The sequence below is a fragment of the Cryptosporidium andersoni genome (assembly GCF_001865355.1).
Source record: "Cryptosporidium andersoni isolate 30847 chromosome Unknown contig_28, whole genome shotgun sequence".
Taxonomy (NCBI): Eukaryota; Apicomplexa; class Conoidasida; order Eucoccidiorida; family Cryptosporidiidae; genus Cryptosporidium; species Cryptosporidium andersoni.
This window is the reverse complement of record NW_027122853.1, coordinates 304,549-325,390: the sequence shown is the minus strand read 5'-3', so window position 1 is coordinate 325,390 and position 20,842 is coordinate 304,549. Positions and strand designations below refer to the sequence as shown.

At 30.2% G+C, this 20,842-nt stretch overlaps 8 protein-coding genes across 8 annotated transcripts; 5 read left to right on the top strand and 3 right to left on the bottom strand.

The window, feature by feature from the left end:
• Nucleotides 1-214: 214 nt before the first annotated feature.
• Nucleotides 215-3,484, top strand: cand_005740 (uncharacterized protein; the record flags this gene model as incomplete). Its single annotated transcript, XM_067210815.1, has 1 exon — nucleotides 215-3,484. One exon carries the CDS (start codon nucleotides 215-217, stop codon nucleotides 3,482-3,484), a length of 3,270 nt encoding a protein of 1,089 aa, XP_067068022.1.
• A 100-nt stretch (nucleotides 3,485-3,584) lies between these two features.
• Nucleotides 3,585-4,682, bottom strand: cand_005730 (MORN repeat domain-containing protein; the record flags this gene model as incomplete). The annotated part of the gene is made up of 1 exon (XM_067210814.1): nucleotides 3,585-4,682. The coding sequence occupies one exon, from the start codon at nucleotides 4,680-4,682 to the stop codon at nucleotides 3,585-3,587; it is 1,098 nt and encodes a 365-aa protein (XP_067068021.1).
• A 788-nt stretch (nucleotides 4,683-5,470) lies between these two features.
• cand_005720 (uncharacterized protein) lies at nucleotides 5,471-7,999 on the top strand (the record flags this gene model as incomplete). Its single annotated transcript, XM_067210813.1, has 1 exon — nucleotides 5,471-7,999. The coding sequence occupies one exon, from the start codon at nucleotides 5,471-5,473 to the stop codon at nucleotides 7,997-7,999; it is 2,529 nt and encodes an 842-aa protein (XP_067068020.1).
• Nucleotides 8,000-8,112: 113 nt separating this feature from the next.
• cand_005710 (MOZ SAS family protein) lies at nucleotides 8,113-9,783 on the bottom strand (the record flags this gene model as incomplete). The annotated part of the gene is made up of 1 exon (XM_067210812.1): nucleotides 8,113-9,783. One exon carries the CDS (start codon nucleotides 9,781-9,783, stop codon nucleotides 8,113-8,115), a length of 1,671 nt encoding a protein of 556 aa, XP_067068019.1.
• A 991-nt stretch (nucleotides 9,784-10,774) lies between these two features.
• cand_005700 (uncharacterized protein) lies at nucleotides 10,775-12,724 on the top strand (the record flags this gene model as incomplete). Its single annotated transcript, XM_067210811.1, has 1 exon — nucleotides 10,775-12,724. The coding sequence occupies one exon, from the start codon at nucleotides 10,775-10,777 to the stop codon at nucleotides 12,722-12,724; it is 1,950 nt and encodes a 649-aa protein (XP_067068018.1).
• Nucleotides 12,725-12,922: 198 nt separating this feature from the next.
• cand_005690 (DNA repair protein RAD10) lies at nucleotides 12,923-13,597 on the bottom strand (the record flags this gene model as incomplete). The annotated part of the gene is made up of 1 exon (XM_067210810.1): nucleotides 12,923-13,597. The coding sequence occupies one exon, from the start codon at nucleotides 13,595-13,597 to the stop codon at nucleotides 12,923-12,925; it is 675 nt and encodes a 224-aa protein (XP_067068017.1).
• Nucleotides 13,598-15,001: 1,404 nt separating this feature from the next.
• On the top strand, nucleotides 15,002-15,730 carry cand_005680 (MSP domain-containing protein; the record flags this gene model as incomplete). Its single annotated transcript, XM_067210809.1, has 1 exon — nucleotides 15,002-15,730. One exon carries the CDS (start codon nucleotides 15,002-15,004, stop codon nucleotides 15,728-15,730), a length of 729 nt encoding a protein of 242 aa, XP_067068016.1.
• Nucleotides 15,731-16,333: 603 nt separating this feature from the next.
• cand_005670 (uncharacterized protein) lies at nucleotides 16,334-20,830 on the top strand (the record flags this gene model as incomplete). Its single annotated transcript, XM_067210808.1, has 1 exon — nucleotides 16,334-20,830. The coding sequence occupies one exon, from the start codon at nucleotides 16,334-16,336 to the stop codon at nucleotides 20,828-20,830; it is 4,497 nt and encodes a 1,498-aa protein (XP_067068015.1).
• Nucleotides 20,831-20,842: the final 12 nt, after the last annotated feature.

Sequence of the window (20,842 nt, the reverse complement as noted above, 5' to 3'; positions counted from 1 at the left end):
TTGAAAAGAATAATTTGTTTTATTTCCATTGGTAACGTCTATAAATATCTTTGAGCGCCATAAATGAAGCTTCCCCATAACCTATTTTACAAGTTTATAGGCTGGAAGAGTATTAAAAGTCGTAATTAAATCCTCATTATAGCTACATAATTAAACTTAAAGAATTAATTGGATGCTTTGAAACTGGCTAATTTAATATTTAAAAGAGTTAAATATGCGTAATGTGAATTTTTCATCATACTCTACCAATATTAGCAATATCAGAAATTATATTGACTCAAAACTTGGTAATAAATTAGTGAGCTCAGGTAATACTTTAAAGCCAAATGATGAATATACAACACGACACAATGTTGGAATGGATTCTGCATATTATAAAGTTTTGCAATCTCCAACTCAAACAAATATGTGTAGATCTAACACTCCATTTAATACAACTAAAGTGACTCCTTTTATAAGAGAGGAAAGAAGATATCAGAATTCTTTATTAGAAAAGCCTATAATAGCAAGTAATAGGATTAATTCTGATACATATTCAGTAGTTAAGGGTAATACTCCAAATTTCAAATATTCTCATTTAGATCATAGTAACTTTTTAAACGAAAAAACCTTGAATATACCTAGCAAACATTCAAACTCCAAATATTATATTTCAGAATATTATAATGGAACTATAAATAGTGGGAATTCATATAGTAAGTTTGGAAAGGAACCTTCTTATGGTATATCTACTTGCAGGAAGCGGACTTTAGAGTGTATGTCGAATACAGACATGAAAAGTGCAACTTTGAATGATGAAAGTGAGGAATTTTATGATGCGATTAGTGATAATGAATACGGAGATAATGACAAAATTACTTCCAAAATTAATATTCAGCCTCCTATTAAAAAACCCCTACATGTTCTTACCCCTTCAACAGCTTATTCAAGTGGCCAATTAGGTACTAAACAAAATACTTTAAAGGGCCGTTCAACAACTTATGGGATACCTCTATCTTTAGTTGAAAGTGATGATGCTTTCTTTCTTGAATCTAAGAATCCAGAACGTTCTTTGCAAAGTGATATCTCAACTCCGGTAAGCTATATAAATGAAGTTAAGTATTCCCATCCTGATATTATATCTAGGAGTTCTATACTCCCACCGTCTGCACTAGCAACTGGTAGTATTAACCAACGCCTACGTACTCCACTTAGATATAGAAATACTCAAATACTTAATAAATCAGGTACTTGTTCGCGTATACTTACTGCAGCTGAAATGAAACAGGTATTTTGTAGGGTAAGGAGACCAGTTGGTATACTTCGTGATTTTACACCAATTATTCCAGATAAAAGCTATGCTGATAACAAAACTGGCGAAGTTAATGATAGCAAAATAACTAATTCTAACTATGATAAGATAAATGCGGAGTTATTAGAAAATTCTACAATATCGGAGAAGTCAGTAATAAAAAACAAACATCCTATAAATGCTACTATAGAAACAAAAAGTGACAGTGCAGATTCAGACTTGATCACTTCAAGTAAACTTGGAGACTCAGAAAATTTATCTCAAATTAAGAATATCTTTGGTAAATTTATAAATAATAAAGAGCATGACAAGACTTTAAGTGAATTAGACAACTCAAGTAAAGAATATAGGACCGATTTTAATGAGTTGAATGTGAAGGATAATGATAAAAAGTTTGGACTTGATACTGATAAATATCCAGCTAAGAATGCGAATGTAATTGATTCTAAATCTTGTGAGATTAGTGAAGAGGCTAGTAAGGATATTAATAAAGAGATTAATAAGGATACCAATAGTGAAATTAATAAGGGTATTAATAAAGATATTGGTAAAGAAACTACTAAAGAAAATGATAAGGAAATTAATAGAGAAGTTAGTGAAATATCTAAAGTCAATAAAGAAGATAATGAGGAGGCTATAAAAGAAGTTAATAAAGACATTGTTCCATGGTGGTTAGCTAATGCTGATAAACCAAATATGGTTGCTATTGAAGAAGATAGTGTCTTTGCACCAGATTCAGATTCTAGTGACAATATGAAAAATAAAGATATTAATGATGAATCTAAATTACCTCTACCTTCATTATTTAAAGATAATTCAAGTAAATCATTACAAGTCAATAATATAGAGAATACAGGACAATCAGAAGAAGTGAATACTTTACATAGAGTATTTGAAAACAACTCTTCAGGTTTAGAATCTATTACAAAGCCATCAAATAGCTCAATATTTTGTATTGGTGGAACTGAATCATCCTTACAAAGTGGAGAAACAAAACAACTTAATGCAAATTTTATACACCAACCTTCAAGTTCAGCAAGTATATTCTCAGTTAATAATGGAAATAGTGGTAACTTTGCAAACTTACCTGAAGTTCCTAAGACAATTGATTTGCAAAGTAATAGCAAAAATATTTTAACGGAAACCCAGACAAATATTTTTAAAAACAATTTATGCACAGTATCTTCTAAGGATTCTAGTGCTTCTAATTTATTAAATAACAATAACTTATTTTCTTTTTCCAATACTTTGAATAATTCAAGTACTAAGGGATCTAATTCTAATGAATTAGGTCAACTAATACCAAATTCCTCGCAATCAAAAGATCTAGATAATTCTATACTCAGCAAACCTGTATCTCTCTTTGGTGTTACAACTCAGGGTATTACTAATACTAGTGATTCATTATTTAGTCAACTCACAAAATCTCCTGAGAAATCTGGAAATTTGCTTAGTGATGCAGTTAGTCCTCAGAAAGACAACTCAGTAACTTTATTTTCATCTACTCAACCTTCACCTTTTAAGTCAGTAAGTGAATTTAAAGATAGTAATGTTACGTCAAACTCCTCAGGTAGTGCTAAAAATTTAGTTTTTGGAGATACTTTTACAAAAAAACCTGAACTAAATTCTACAGGGTCTATCTTTGGAACTACATCACCATCATCCTTTATCCCATTTTCTTCTACTACACTGAATCCTGTACCCTCTGTGGGAACTAATCCCAGTGGATCAATTTTTGGCTCGACATCTACAACTTCACAATCAAGTACTGTTGCTCCATTGTCAGCTAGCGGAGGTTTGTTCGGCGCTCAGCCTACTTCTGGTTCTGCAACTTCATTAATTGCAAACAATTCAGGTAATAATGGTAATTCTCTAACATCTACTGATAATAAGACCTCCGGACTATTTGGTCCATTTTCAAATAACTCCTTTAGTAGCACAAACATTGGGACGAGTAATACATACCTTTTTGGTCAAAATGGAGCTTCATCTCCATTTGGTACATCACCGATCCAAAACCCCCCTGCAGCTAATATATTTGGCTCTGCTACCCAGAATATATCCTCAGGTACTCTAGGCCCGAACCCTATACTAACATCTAACTCCAATAATCCCTTTATTGGTCATACTTCCAATTCAAATAGTGCAACATCTCATAGACGTCGTATAGCTAGGGCTAAAAGGTCTCAGTAGCTAGTAATTCATTGGAACTATATATCTTAGATGTATTAGGCTACTCGAAATTCTCTTAAACTACACCATAATAAATTTCTACACTACTAAATTGCTCCTTCTAAAAGTTCGGGTTTGCCCAGGGCGAATCCGGTGCAAATTGGAAATTGCTTATTTGGGACAGGACTCCATCCTTCCAAATTCCCTCAATTACATGACCCATTGCAAACTTTAGAATCCCATTACCCTCCTTACGACCATTAAACCACTCTCCTTCATATACATTGTTATCCTCTGCACAGAAAAAGATACCTTTGCCATGTCGGCGATCATTTTCCCAGTACCCTTCGTATCTATTTCCATTTGCATAAGTATATATGCCAAAGCCGCAGGCGTGGTCTGCCACCCAACTACCCTTAAATCTATCATTATTTGAATAAAATAGCTCACCTTCTCCATGTTTCTTAGCATCTAGCCAATCTCCAACATACTTGTCACCACGACTATACGTAAGAGTTCCTTTGCCATTTACTTTACCATCCTTCCAATATCCTTCATACTTTTCTCCATTTTGATATGTCAATACACCATATCCATATTTTAGATCACTGACCCATTCTCCTTCATAGACATTACCATTTGGGAAAATATAAGTTCCTTTGCCGTGCATAGATCCCTCATACCAGTCACCTTCGTATATTGCTGAATCAACAAATACATATTTCCCATGTCCATGCATCTTACCATTAACCCAATCGCCTTCATACTTCTCAATAACTTTATCTCCACTACTACTAACATATGTTACAGTTCCCTTTCCATGTCTTTTATCATCACGCCATTCTCCTGAATATATATCACCATCAGAATATTTGTAAACACCTCGTCCATGCATGCGACCATCTAGCCATTCCCCTTCATAAATATCACCATTATTATATATTAATTTACCATATCCACTAATCTTCCCATTTTCCCACTGTCCTTCATATATATTTCCACTAGAGAAGTGAGCTTTCCCCTGCCCATGGATTCTATCGTCAATCCATTCACCTTCATAAACTGCACCATCTGAATAGGTAAAACGTCCATATCCTTCTCGTTTCCCCAACACAAAGTCACCTTCATATTTTTCATTTTTTGAATAAACTAAGGTTCCACGACCATGAAATAGTCCACCTTTTATATCACCAGAATATGAATGACTAGTAGTTTCCATTTCTGTATATCCAATGAGTGCTACGTCAACTACGAAGCAGCTCTGGTAATGACTATCTACTAAATAAATTAGTCAACTTTCGAGAGTCAAGTTAATCAATAATTAGTTATAAACTAGTCTATTTAAAAAGTAGAATAGATTGTCAATATTTTCCTTTGTAGTAATATTGATACTTCCAATGAGACCTCAAATTTAATAAAATGCCAACTAGATATATTATTGAAGGGATGCCTGAGTAAGTAATTATAAAAAAAAAAGTAATTAGTTAAGAGATAATATCCTTCAGATTTTCACAATTGAGCTAAAATAAGAGATTATAAAGTCATAAGGTAAGAAGTAGAGTTACATGTTTTGATTGTCTTCCCCACATCGAGCGCCGCTTTTCCTTTTTTTCTCCATTTTTTTTCCCCTTTTTCTCCTCATTTTATTTATTTTATCCTTAGTTACCAAATTTTAAATTAAGTATTATAGTTTCAATGTAATGTGAACTTTGCATATAACGCAGCTATATGAAAAATCCAGCACCTTCTTGCATTACAAATACTATATACAACTCGATTTGATTTATATTTTTATGCTGCCAACATCCTTAATATATTGTTTAGAAAAAGTGGAACATTAAATCCAATAATTACTGTATTTACATTGGAAGTAGTCAAGAGCGCCATATATATTTTTTTCAGCGGGCTATTTTTGGTATTTTAAATTTGTAGATAGGCAATTTCTCTTTTAAATAAGAAACAGTTAAATTTCTATGAACTAATTATTGCACAGTAGCATCTTTAAATATGCATGTTTCAATACCTCCACCACCTCTTTTGCAGTCAAGTACTAGGATAGCTCGTCCTATCAAAGAAAGTATAGCTTGTGATGTTAATAGAGTCTCCGATGTCACTATTAAAGCAAGTAATGTAGTTCATGGTAATATAAATGGAGCTGCTAAATTGGATGAAGAATTTGCATATAAGTCGGAAGGTATGGTAGAAAATCCTCCCAATAAGCTTCCAGAACAGTATGATCAAAAAACTTATATATTAGGAAAACTACAATCTAACCAACTTTTTAACAACTCTGAACAGCCTAATTATACTTATTCCCATATGGAGATTGAAATGGGAGGTAATAATCGGAGTATTAGTTCTGATTTCTCGACAGTATCTTTACCACCTACAAAATTAAATATGGATAAAAGTAATAGTAAACCATTCCAGAATACAGAGATAAATACTGTTTTTTCTACTTTGAAATCTGAGAAATATCTACATGGAAATAGAAGTGAAGATGAAGCAAATGTAAATTTTGATTGGTCTTCAGTAAGTGGATATAATAAATATGAACTTCCATTAAATGGTAGTTCTAGCAATGAAATTCAACAAATTAGGAATTATGAAACAAATACAGCTAATTTAAGCAGGATAAATAAGGAGCAGAGTAATGGGTTCTTTGTCACTACTCACAATAGATTTTGTGAGGGAAAAAACTCGAATATACCATTGAATGATAAATCTAATTATTTATTTTCGGAAGGCGTTGTGAACTTAGAAGAAAATCGTTCAACATGCCATATACATGGTAATTACATAGCTACAAATAATCTCAAGGAATTTGGTTTGAATAGTGGTAATATAGAATTAAGCAAGTCTATAAGTTTAAAAAATAACCATACTGCATCTAGATTGCCTCCAAAACTACCGACTATTTCTACAAATATAGTCCCAACTCCTATAGATCATACTGAAACTGATATTAGAGATACTGGAAATTTGGAACTTCCTAATTTTAGCAAAGGGGATCATGAAATCATACCAGAAAGAGGAAAATCATCTACTCGTCCTCCAACTGCACCTATATTCTCATCAGTAGACAATTCTATTCATTTAAATCGCAAAATAATATTGGAAAATATACAAGATTGTAAATCTCAGATATATACTAAGAGTGAACTTGTAGATATAAATGAGATGTCTTTAAAACATGATATATCCCAGGACTTACCGAGTTCTTTTCAAGGGTTATCTTTGAAATTAACCTCGTCTCAATTACTTCCTAATAATGTTTCCCCTTTTATTAATAAAAGTAATTTAGATACTGATAAACTAAGACCTCCTTCAGCTTGTGTAAGTGTCACTCGTCCTCCTACAGCTCCTAACAATAGTTTAGGACCACATCCCAAGGTAGAAATGTTGATGAATTTAATGGATCGTACAGTTGAAAATAAAAAACGTGAATTTGAAAAACTCAATCGTCTGAAATCTGCTTTGTCAGAATTAGGTGATTTCAACAAGCGTTTACTTGAAGAAAATATTCGATTGAAAAGTGCCAATTTGAATACTGATTGTGAAGAATCTATTAAATCTGAAGTTGTAAACCAAAAAGTGTTGAACACTAAATTATCAATAGATAATGACATAGATAATAATTCGAATAGAGAAGTGGAATTACTGCAGAATGAGCTATATAAAAAAGATGAAGTAATTAGGAATCTTCAGAATAAACTAATATCTAAGAGCTCATTCGACAAATTTAGTGCAGATCAGATGACATCTACTTATATGAAGATATTTAAAAAGATTGAACAAAAAAGTTCACTATTTAAGGAAAGTGTTGATGATATAAACAATTTATTGTCAAACATTATTGGATTAGCTGAGGATTCAGTGGAATTACTCGGCAACAAAATGGTAGAAAATTTAAATAGACTGTCGAGCGATATTATTCATCAGATTGAATTTAATTATAGTGCTTTAAAGGTAACATTAAATCACTTATCAGATCGTCAACAAATTATACTAGGCTCTATGACACGAATTGACAACCTCGAGATATCTGATAAGAGATACTCAAACATAAACATTGAAGATAATAGTTCTGCAAATTTTGAGGGGAATAGGTCACCAACTTACAAATTTAATTTTGAATCCAATGATGAATGTAACAACAATGTCATGGAAGAAGCAAGTAACATACTAGATTATAATAGCAAAGCTAACACAAGTTATAGCCATAGCATAAATGGACTATTCTCACATACTAATGATGATCTATCTACAACGGGCAACAATAAAAATTTAGTAGATATAAATTTACCAGATGGCAATACATACCATCTAGATCAACTGCCATACAGTCAGTCACAATTTGATTCGGTATCCTTAGAAAATCAGAAACCACCGGTAGAAACGGTATACAATAATGATTCTAATACCAGTTGGAACTATGATCAACCATATGATTTAACACAGACAATAAGTGACATTGACTATATATACAACTATAATGTAATGCAAAATATATCATCTAGTAAGGCAACTATATAAGTATATAGTCAATATCAATAGTATATATTGATTTAATCTAGGTGTTCAAATCTAGATATTTTCTTAGTTTTCCATCTGATTGTTTAACTTTCATGAAATTCTAAATATTTATTTTAACTATCTATAGGCAATGCCTCTACGGAAGAAGGAGATGATCTATTGTATGGTACCCAGCTAAAGTAGTCATCATACAGTGGATACCCTGGCCTTCCTGTGTGCTTAATAATATTCTCTAAGAATTTAAATTCACAATATAAAAGTTGTTGTTTGTAGAAAGTTCTAAGTATTCCGTTGTCCTCGAGAGTTTTCAATACATCTTCGCGTCTAATTCCAGTTCTCCTAATTATATTTTCTATAGTGATCCAATGTTTTACACTACCACTTGCCTGTTTATTTAATAATTCTTTAGATTTCATGCCTTCTAGTAAGACTTCTGGTATTTTAGTATTCCACCAACTTTTATATATAGCTCTGCCTAAATCAGATAGAGGTCTTTCGGGATGACCCCACTTTCCTTCACTTATTGATAATCTGTATGATAAATCTACCAGTAATTTTCCATAACCTTTTCTTTGATAACATGGTAGAGTGAGTATACATGCTAAATTATAATGCATTAGTGATATCTTTTCTTTGGAAAAGTACCCTACAAGGTGACAACCTTCTTCATCAACCTCAGTAACAATGTAGAAAAGAAAGGGTTCCACATCATATTGAAGTGTTTTATGATCTAAGAAGAGCTTTGCAAGATAACAAAGATTTTCAGCATAACGTTTAGCTAGTGCTCCATCAATTTCAAATATAGAGATATTTTCTTTTCTATAAATTTCATTACCTGGTGGATGTCTAAGGATACAACCCTTAATATGGCGAATTAATTCACCCTCATGTCTAAAGAACTCTAGACAAAATTCACAAAAATGAAGTATTTCTAAATTCTGGTATTCATCAGGAAATGGTGAAAAGTACCATGTATCTAAAATGTATTTCCCAATCCGAATTTTACTAATAGTTTTTAATCGTGTTGTCTCTTCATGTACCTGTAATGCTGCGTGATCCATTCCCTCATGCTCCTCTGGATCTTCTCCATCAGATATTTGCAATTGATCAATAGTCCTTTTACGAGATTTGGTAACACATTTTAAATTCTGATGAGTTGGAGATAATGTTGAATTAATTCTCATTAATTTTTCACGTAAATTAAAATCATCAAGCTCTTCTAGTTCAAAATCAACCTTAATATTTCTACCAGTTACCCAACGATCAAGACGACGATTTAATCCACGAAAATGAACATAAAATTCATAATCTACAAGATTTAATGAACTTCTGTTTTTCTCTATAGATGAATTAAGCTTTACTAAATTAGTTGATAGATTTTTACTGTTTACTTTTGGATATCCACTAGATTTATCTTTATTTTCTACAAGATGAAGAAGATGAGTTGCACTTTCCCCAATTAGTTTCCATCCAATAATGCGTGCTAACTTATATTTTGCTGATTCATCAAAATATGCCAATACCCACTGATTTACTATGGGAAAACTATTATTATTTATATCAAGATTAGTTTTATTATCCTCAATATTCGTATCACTTGAGTTTGTTAGTTCATTTCTACTTTCACATATATGTTCAGTATCTTCACCTTTATCTTTAAGCTCTAGCTTTTCTAATGAAGAGTCATACTCGGATAGATTAACAAATTCTCGTGTCCCAGAATTTGGACGAAATTTACTAGAGCTCCCAGATATTTTGAGAGATGATCTAGTACGTAAGCCCATGCACCAATAGAGGTATATGTTGTATAATATCCAAATATATTATAAACTAAAAAAAATATTCAATATCTCAAATATATTTAAATACTAAGTAACTCATAAGTAGTACAATATTACTATTATATAATTATTTTCTTTAAAAGAAAAAAGGTGGAAATATTACTTTATTATATACCCGTGCGGTCCTTACCCTTCCTGTAAGGGTTAGTAAAGAAAAGATATAAGTTATACATTAAATTCCTCAGATCTACATATACATAAGACAATAGCACAATGCAACGTAACATCAATACAATATAATATAGATTAATGGAAAGAATACTGAAGTTATTAAAATGAAAGTGATCATTACACTAAATGTACTACTGTCTTCTACATTAGTTTGGCATTATATCACTTCCTAATAAATACAAAGCTCTACATATTATGGGAATAAAATTAGGGACAATATTACGGGGGTATTTTTAAAATAAGAAGTATCTTAACTGTTAATATTCCGTTGACCTTTCACTGGTGTCCTTTGCAGATCTTAATTGTAACAGAAACTTATTTGGCGCCTTTAGACACATATTGCACGTACCAGATACTGGGTATCTGATACTTGGTAGACTGTTGTTATTTATACTCTGAATAGTGCTTTAGAGATAATGGAGGGATAGAGAGAGGGATAGATGTAAAGATCCGACTAGTCAATAGTTGTAGCAAGTAGTCGACTAATGTAAGTGGCAGAATGTGAGTGTATATTTCATTGTGCGGATTGCCAGACACGCAGACAAGTCCCGATGGACCATTGCACAGGAAAGTTAGCTGTGTTGTGTACAAATATTGTGCAACTTTAAATCATTTATTTTAATATAACTACAAGTTATATTTATTTCTGTGTTACCTATATATTTGTGGATTTTTGAACAAATATTACTGAAGCAGTTAAGGAAGAATTGTGCTGTTTAAGATATTATTGTGTTTTGCACCTTTTTTGTATAGAGCTATAAATATGGGAGACAATTGTACAATAGTTGATAAGTATACTGGGGCTGTAGAAGACATCAATTTATATCGACTTGACATTTCATCAAATCTAGATACTAATTGTAAAGACAATTCTATAGATGAAGTGAAGGATAGTGTTAAAAGTGAAGAATATATACAAGAGAACACACTCCAAGTACAAGACGTTGATTGTAAACAAAGTGAAGACTCTAGAGAAAATACAGAAAGTATAGAATCAACTAATTCCGATACTTTAACCGAGTTAGAACTTTCTACAGAAAACTTAATCAAAGATGACAATTTGTCTCAGCAACGTCACATACATGATACATCATTACCTTATAAGTTGTGGATTGATGCAAAGAGTCGTGATTGGATTCTTGAATGGCAATCAAAGAATGGTAGATGGGGTGTAAGGAAATTTAGCTGTAAGCGTTGGGGGAAAGGGAAAGCATATTCTCATGCAATGAATTTCTTAGCCTCACTAACTTCTGGAGGCATTATTAAAGGAAGTCAATACAATAGACAATTTAATGATTTAATAAGTGTAACTGGGGATGGGAATGGATCTTGCAGATCTGTTGAAGATGAATTAGTCCTTCAGTTTCTTTCACAGCGTGATGCTGCATCGAATTCTGAAAAACCAAAACAAAGGCTAGAGAGTAATCCTGGACTGAATGCACTAGCAGCTATTGCAGCAGCTGCTACTGCATCAAACTCAACGAATAATTCTTTGAATATTAAAAATCAGGCTAGTCAAAATAATAGTAGCCAGAATCAGCAAACACATGTTAGGGGAGCTGTGCGCAAGAGTGGTGTTCCAGGCGTTTACTGGAGCCAAAAACCTCAAGGATGGAGAGTTGTATATTATACTGGAAAAGATAGAGAATTTGAATATTTTAAAGTGCCAGCTAGTGCTTCTGAAGAGGTAATAAGTGAGATTTTGGAAGTTGCAAAACGTTTTAGATCTCAAGTTACTTCGGAAGGACGTCATTTACCAAATGGTACTGTAGGATCTAGCTCTAAAAGAGCTAGGGCTGCTGAAAGGAAAGCAGCTGCAGCTCTTTCAAGTGAATCTACTCGTCGCAGAACACTTGTAAATAATGTATCCCCATATCCTAATGATACTTTTAATGGAAAATATAAAAATAACCCCACTGATTCAACTCCTAGTATTTTAGTTGATTCAGATACATTATCATCGGCTGGGTCATATGGTGCAGCAACTATTACAGGACAAATTGTAAATTCACCAACTAGTATAACTCCTGGCATCTATGATTGGTTATATAACCCTATGCTTATGAATTTATATGGAAATTATTCAGTAGCAAATCAGGCAGCTGCAATACAACAATGGGCATTATTGCAAAATATATTGTATCAACAAAATTCATTAGTACAGAATAGTGTACATACATCTAGTGAACCACCTGGAGTTCCACCAATGTTCCCGAGTCCATTCCTGACTAATTATCCTATTCAAACTCAAAGTACTAACAATACTCAGAAAACACATCTTTCTCAACAACAGCAAACAATTAATAATCAGAATTCAATCAATCAAGCTAACATGGATTTATTCTATAGATACTATGGTATATCTCCTCCTATACAACATCAAAGTACCTCTGTAATGAGTTCACCAAATACAAATGTAAATTTCCCTATGAATGATGCCATAAATTGGCTATCACAGCTTATGAATATGCAAAACTACTCACAAAGTGGGGAAACAGCTTTATTACAAACAGATATATATGGGGACAAATCTCAGCAAACAGATACAATAATACAAAGAACCACAACTTATCTATCTGAGTCTAAACCAGATCCACCTGAAGAAAATAAACTTGATATACAACAAAACAAATCATGTGGAACTGAAAATATAGAAGTGATAAAGAATATTGAGGAAGAAGAGAAAATCCAACCTGTATTTTCCAATACTTGACTTATATAGATGAAAACATAAAGTATAATCAGGTATAGCCAAGTAAGTAGTAGTGGAACTTCAGATTCCTCTATTAAATCACTTCTAGGTTCAAGTATTATGTCAGGTTAAGGTTACTTCTTTGTAAAGTTCGACTTTATAGGAGTTCTCTATTAATTTTATGTCATATTTGACCACTTCCAATTAAAATATTTCATGTTATTCTGGAACAAAAGGCGATGAAAATACATCACTAAGAACTTTTGCTTTAATTAAACCGATCCCAGATAAATTAACAAGTTCACATTCACGTGCATTTATTATATTTGAAATTGAGCTAAAGCTTTTTAGTAGTTTACACGCATCACTCCTGTTTATTCTAGGAAGAGAAGATAATGCTTCAATGGATCTTTCGTTGATATCTGAGGAAAGAATTCCTCTTATACTATCTGGAGGTGTGTTTTCAAATGACTTCATTGCTTCTAGAACGGCAGCTGCTTCTTGAGGTGTCCATACCAATAATAGTGTCATATTAGTGTTAAAGCATATATTCGTTATGTCAAGAATGGTAGTATCCAAACCAGCAGATGAGGAAACATCAACCATACACAAAACAACACGAACTTTATAGTTTTTTTCTAGTGACATAATTCGTCTTTTTAGATATGTATTGTGAAGTTTATGGTACTTGATACTTATGAAAATTACAGCATCATATTTACCTACCAAGAAGTCTGGAACTAACGAACTAAATTCATAAATTGTATTCTTAATATATTGAATCAGAGGATTTCCTTTTTGTCTGTTACTTGCAACTATGATATCACATGCTCTGGAGTCAAAAAACTTTAATTCAGAATTATATTCAGTATTTATATTATTGTTATGATCCATTGAATTAAAGTTAAAAATAAAACTTTCTTCTTGCGATATATAAATTGTATATTGATCTAAGCGCAATTTATCAATGCATCTAATAAGTATTATAATGGAATTATTAATCTGAATTTAAATGAATGATTTAGTAATAATATAACTGGTAATTATCTATATATGTTGTTTATGTGACATTTATTCACATAATTCCCTTATATGAACTATTTCATTAATATAATAGAGCTATCATAGGATCAATTCCCTTCAAAATTTATTAGCATTCATTTTGAGGTGGAATAGTAATTAAGTAACATTATATAAACTCTACAAAACTATTAAATAAGAGGCTATTGATTAGTTTATATTTATTACAACAGATATTCAATCATATTACCCTTATTTGTTAAATTATAGTAACTTACAAATAATCCACTACAGTTTCTAATCAATATAATTCCTGTATCTTGTATTTCTTCCTTAATATTATATCCTATTGTCTAACATCTTTAGTAATAAAGTGATATGTTATTGAACAAAAGTTCTGTGTTAGATATCAATTTTATTTATGATTATTCAAGGTAAGTTCAAAGAAGTCAAATAGTTAAAAATAATAAATATTTTGATTTCTAAAAGTATATTATTTCCAACTATTTGACTTGAATTAAATTGACAATATATACTTCATATTTCTTATTTAAATACTTACAATAAAGATTCAGATAGCTACTTTGTACAAAATTGACATCTTCTTAAAAAGAAAATTCAAAGTTCTATAATATAACACAATAAAGTAGAGATACACATAATGTTAACAGCAAGATCTTAATTAATTAACTACCTTGCCATTGTCAATACATCCTGTGACTAACTATAAGTAAATCCCTAACCCAGACTTATAATGGTGGCAAGTCATACTTAAGTCAATATTACAAATCATATCTTGGAAGGTGAGGAGACATATTTATAAAGTAGAATACTTATTTTATAATGAAAAGATACTCAATATTTGATTATATATAAAATAATTATATATTTAAAGTCACTTCTTCATATCTTAAAGATATGGTATCTTGTACTAGAGACTTCAACACAAAACTAAAGAGTCTCATAAAGTACATTCTCATTAGATATTTAAACTATATAATTAAATATAAGATAAACTATTGCATTGAAATAAAATTACTTGTACTTATTCAAATTATAGGTTACTAAGACTAAAAATAATTACGTCTACTGGCGCACAATCATTCTATGTAGAAAGAACAGCAATCGACAGCGTGTACGTCTGGGTATCTTACGTAATTTTTTTAAATAATAGTGGGTTCCCCCCTCCAAAATATATTGGGTGTGAGTAGTAATAACAGAAAATATTATTTATTTTTTTTTTTTTGTATAAAATAAAAGAATATAAGGGGCATCTTAATGACAACAGTTGCAGAAGGAGCAAAACTGGTACGAGTGCATCCAGAAAAAGTTCTAGAGTTCCCATTAGTACTTTATAGCTCTGTAACATGCCCACTAATGCTTGAAAATATAACATCTTCAACAGTAGCATTTAAGATCAAGACAACAGCTCCGAGAGGATATTTAGTTCGACCTAGTAGTGGTATAATTTCACCAAGTCAAACGAGAGAAGTTCAGATAATTTTACAACCATTGCAATCTGTTGAACAAGCATCTCAATCACATAGATTTTTAATACAGACAACATTATGTGATAATAGTGTAGAACAGCTTCCTAAAGACTTTTGGCAAGAGGTTAATAAGGAGCAGATATTTGAACATAGATTGTCTGTAATATTTAAACAAGAAACTCCAGCGGATACCAATCCTGGGAGTATAGATTTATCTAAAGGTTCATTACATCCTGGGTCACAATCAGCATCGTCATCTATAATAACTAGTCAAGGTGTTCATTCAGGTGATATTGAACTAAAGAATAAATATGATGAACTTGTACAATATTGTCTTGCTTTAGAAAAGCAAAGTAATGAACTGAAGGGAGAAGCTGCAATTCTCAGAGAAAAGTTAGAAAAGGCTGAGAGAAATGTAGTAAATAATAGTACACAAGGTGCCCAAGGTATTGAGTTTTGGCATGTAGTAGCAATGGTTTTTGTTGCTATTGTTGCTTTGAAACTTATTAACTATTAAATAGATTCATTATATAGGTATGGGACGCTAGGGATATATATCCATAAGTCTGTTAACTATTTCAAATATTGCAAGTTTTTGATAGTTTATGAGCTCGTGAAGACTATATTTGTATTAATAGATACTGATTATGTTTTTTTTAAATTATACTTTTAAAGGTTGTACTTTGAGTGACCTTCCAATTTTTATCTCTGAATCTAGTGCACTGAGAATTAGTTAATTTTTAAAAATGAGGAAGAGATATAATAAGATTCTTATTTCAATTACTCCTCTTTATTTACGGTAGTTGAGAGATATAATTTGTCAATTATAATATATTATAGTATATTATAGAACAACTGTATGTATGTTTGGAAGTTCAGTGCAGGTTATTATATCGGAGAAAATATCATTTAACTTAACTAAATTTATTCATGAAACTTAAGTGAAGTCTTAGTGTGTATGTTTAAATATTGATTATAGACGCTACATTTTTGATACTAGTATTTCACCTAATATTTGCTATAAGCGGCTGTAATTTCTGGTATTATACATCAAAAGGTATTTTCAAGTGGCAAATGTTAACAGGAATATTAATGCACCTTCTGTAAAGCTTTATACTGTATGGGAGACAACCTTAGTGGATTAATATGCAAGTGCGATCATAGTATTTTAGAAAGTTATCAATTTCCAGATAATATTAATATATATTTTTTGAATAGCAATGAAATTCAGAATAAACTGATATCTCCAAATTATTTTTTGTTTAAATCTGGGAAACGTATTTCTAAAGATTGGATCATTGGTAGGATTTTATTTTGTGAAGATGGTAGAATTTGGTTTATACAAAGTAATGAAGACTTAGCTATTAAATACAATAATTCTCAATCTAGTATTATAAACTGTGAAATATCTGGTTTCTTTACTTCAAGCTTATTTCTCCAATGTAAGGTAACAAGAGTATTTAATTTGTCATGCCTAATTGCTATTCGTGACTGGAAAATTATGGAAATATCAGCTAAAGAAACTATATCCCCTAAAAGAAAATTACTGTCATCAATGTATTTTTCTTGTATAAATTTTCCTTTAAAAAGTACCCATAATGATATAAATGTAATTAGAGATAGAATTTTGTGTTTAAATGCTAATACTATAATATGGCTATCGGATAAAAAGTTGTCTTTTAAAAGTTCATTAGACAATTATTCTTTAATTGGTATAATCATACACATATCTCCTATTATAAGGAGTGTTAATAAACAAAAGACCAGTATTAAAACTATTGATCAGTGTTTAGTTTATCAAACTAAAAACCAAGATAACAAATATAATATATTTGATTTTAACATAAAACCATCAAGATGGAGTAATACAATGGCCTCATACTCTATCAAATTATATAATATAGAGACGAAATCTATTATTTCAATATATTTTCCTGGTAATAATCTCTTAGTGTATAGATATATTTTTGATTGGCATTATATAATTTCTTTAAGTAATTTATATTTTGGAAAAATTGTAGTTTTTGAAGAAGATAAAGAATCATTAGTCCAATGCTATATAGCGCATAGCGATACACTAGTATATAGGCAAGAATTAATACCAGATCATATTAGGTCTTTGCAAATATTCCCAATACTATTACAGATTAAGAAAAACATTGGATTTGGAGTTTATGAGATATCATCATTACGAAATTCTGTTAGACTTTATTTACATAATGCTTGCAGATATGAAACATCTATAAATTTTTCAATAACTAAAGGTTCTATATTATGGGTTAGGAATTTCCGTTGTTTATTTATTAAAAATAGAAAAAGTCTCATCTTAGAATCTTGCAAGAATTTTTCTTCACGATTACTTGTTGGAATTGCTGTAGAATATTTTTCCGATTGGGGATTATACAAACATTCTAATTTAATCGAATTTGAATATGAATCATATTCACTTTCTAATACATTGAATATGCAGTTACTTAGTCATGAATATTTGGAATATTCTGATTCTTCAGTAGATATATTACAGAAACTTCATCCATGGGATATCCGTAATTTTTGCTATTTTCATTATAATCTTTATGTAGACATTTTTAATATATTCCTATCAAATCATGATGAGTTTGATATATTACCAGTAAGTATTTTAGATGCTATTAAAAATAAACTAGATTTTTCAGATATTATGTACTGTCACTATCACAATAGGAATAATACCAACTTTAGGAAATATAAGAACAGTAATATATGTAAGAATGACCAAATAACCCATCCTGGCCAACTTTTACTATTACAAGATAAGGATCATTACAGTAACAATGTAATTTACACAGATTGCAATGATCGAATGCTAAGTACTTGGAGATTAGCAACTATTGAAGAGTGGTATATTGTAATAGACTGCTTGGCTAGATCTGATATTGATTTAAGTGTTTTGAATGCTTTAAATAATGAAGTGATATCAATTGAATATTTTGAATACTTATTAGATAATGACAAGATAATATTACCTCATGATAGATATAATTCTTATACAAATCAGTTTACTGATACTTTTAGTATAGTATGTAATGAAATGGAAGATCATTATCTATCAGTAATTTTATTATCTGTAGGAAGTTTGATTGGGGAATTATTTTTAGATTTTGAAGAGGATAATATCTTAAGTAATTTACATTATATTTGTACTCCACAAAATGGTTTTAATAAAGAAATTTTTCCAGTATTATTTTTATTGCATGGACAATTTTTAGCTAATATTTGGAGGGGCAAAACTATTGAAGAAGTTTACAAACCAAGAATTATATATATAGAAAAGTTAATGATAATATTTCAGCAGAAGAAAATGTTTCTGATAGTAGAACCATCTAATATGATATTTATTTCTCCAAAGAATGATATTTCTAGCCATAGTATATCTGCAACACTTTTATTCATCAAATCTAAAAAGACGATTCGTGAACAGAATAATACAAAATATATTTTTTATTGTGTTCCATTATTTAGATCAATACTAAATTTATCTTATTTTACTGATCAAGATACTTTTGAATTAATTGAATTGAGTATTGTACTATTGGAGATTCCTATTCATTGGTACCTTTGTATTGAATCACAATCATTTATACTTTTAACAACTAGTGATTATCATTTAAATAATACTATATTATTAGATCCAGAATTTGAAGATAAACTTTTGTCACATTTTACTATATCAAATACACATCGTAGCAATGGTACAGGTTACTACATTACACAACTTACATTTCCATATAGTGATTTTAGCAGCAATTCGTCAAATTATATAGAAGTAAAAAATGGTTATGACTCAATAAATTCTCTTTTGTGGTCTACAGACAACAAATTCACATTAAAACTAGATTTATTGAGTGAGTCTTGGCCCGAAAAATTTACTAAATTGACCCATATAACAGCTTTTGATATTAAAAATTGGGTAAACAATATTGTTGACTGGTACTTATTTAAAAAAAGTATACCTATAATATACAATCATACAAATATCGCAAGGTTTGAAATAATTAGTATTTGCAACAATTTAAATAATATCTGTGACATCATACCATTAATATCACTAGAAAAAGTTAAAATTTTAGATATAATACACTTCAAAGGATATAATCCATTGAATATATATGGTAACTGGATAGTATTGCGTGTTACTACAGGAAGTGAATCTTTAAAGTACAAAGATGATAAATATTTAGAATTATATCCAATATGGAATTCAGGTTGGAATGATATCTGGATATCGAAGGATATAGCTAAAAACTCCTTAATAAATGCAATTTTTCCAGGTCAAATAGTATCTATCAATCGAATATATGTAACTATAACTAAACAAAGTACTCCACATACTTTAGTGAGTGGAATTTTACAAAATGTCATATTAGAAACAATTTATCCTACTATGGAGAATCATATCATAACTTCAGATCAAGATTTCAGTGTTGACCATTTAACACCAAATTTAAGTTCATATACATCTCAAATATTATCTTATAAAAGTTCTTTAAATTCACTAAATTATGGCAATATTATATTTCTTTCTTCAATTAGAAATAATAAGTTACAATTAATGAACTCAAATAAGTATGATAAGAAAAGTAACACACATAATTTTCTCTATTTTGACCAATATAAATTTTCTTCTACCTATATGTATATTGATACATATTCAGAAATATTTATCCACAAACTCTATGAAAATAAAGAAAATTCAGCACTTGAATATGAATCAAGCTTTTTGAAATATTATAATTATCCCAATCCATATATACTTGGACCAGATGGATCTCCAATAGCTTCAAAAATTATATTTTCAAATAATCATTCATATTATCTTTCTGTCATAAATCGATCATACTGTTTTCAAAGTAATATATATATTAATGAATATAAAGATCATTTATATAACTTTTGGGAAATTTTATCTGATAAGGAATCAGAAAACTATACTTTAGATCCAGATGGAATCTTTTGTTTTAGTGGAACAATCTTACATATCGAGTATATTGAAATTCGTTGGTTTTGTCTTAACTGTTTGCAAGTACTTCAAGATGGACCTGAGAATTGTCTTTGTAAAAATCATAATTCAGATTTATCATCAACTTCTATGATTGTTACTATTATAGGATCTATAGAAATTGACCATCCAAATAATTCTCAAACAAAAATATTTCCCTTTGTAATAACAAATTGGAATGCAATAAAACTTTTAGCTTATATACATTCATATGTTAAATGTCAACCAGAAATTACATTAGGGTTAGCTATTCCTATTGCAAAAGTTCTATGGAACAAATTATATAACCAAAAGGGATTTAGCAATTCTTATACAATATATAATTATAAAGAATTGAAAAATCTTAGTTCTAAAAACTTTATAAAACCTAAAAAACATATTGGAATTTTAGGATATGTGGAATTATTTGAAGATGAAGATCTAATTATTATCCCTTTAGATCCACTAGAAACATTTAAATTAGAAGCATGTATCAGATTTATACAATCTAGTGAAGATAAATCTATATTTGCATATATACATATTGTTAGATGGGTTTCTATAAATTATGAATATCAAATATTTAAATATAATAAGTAATACTTATATTAA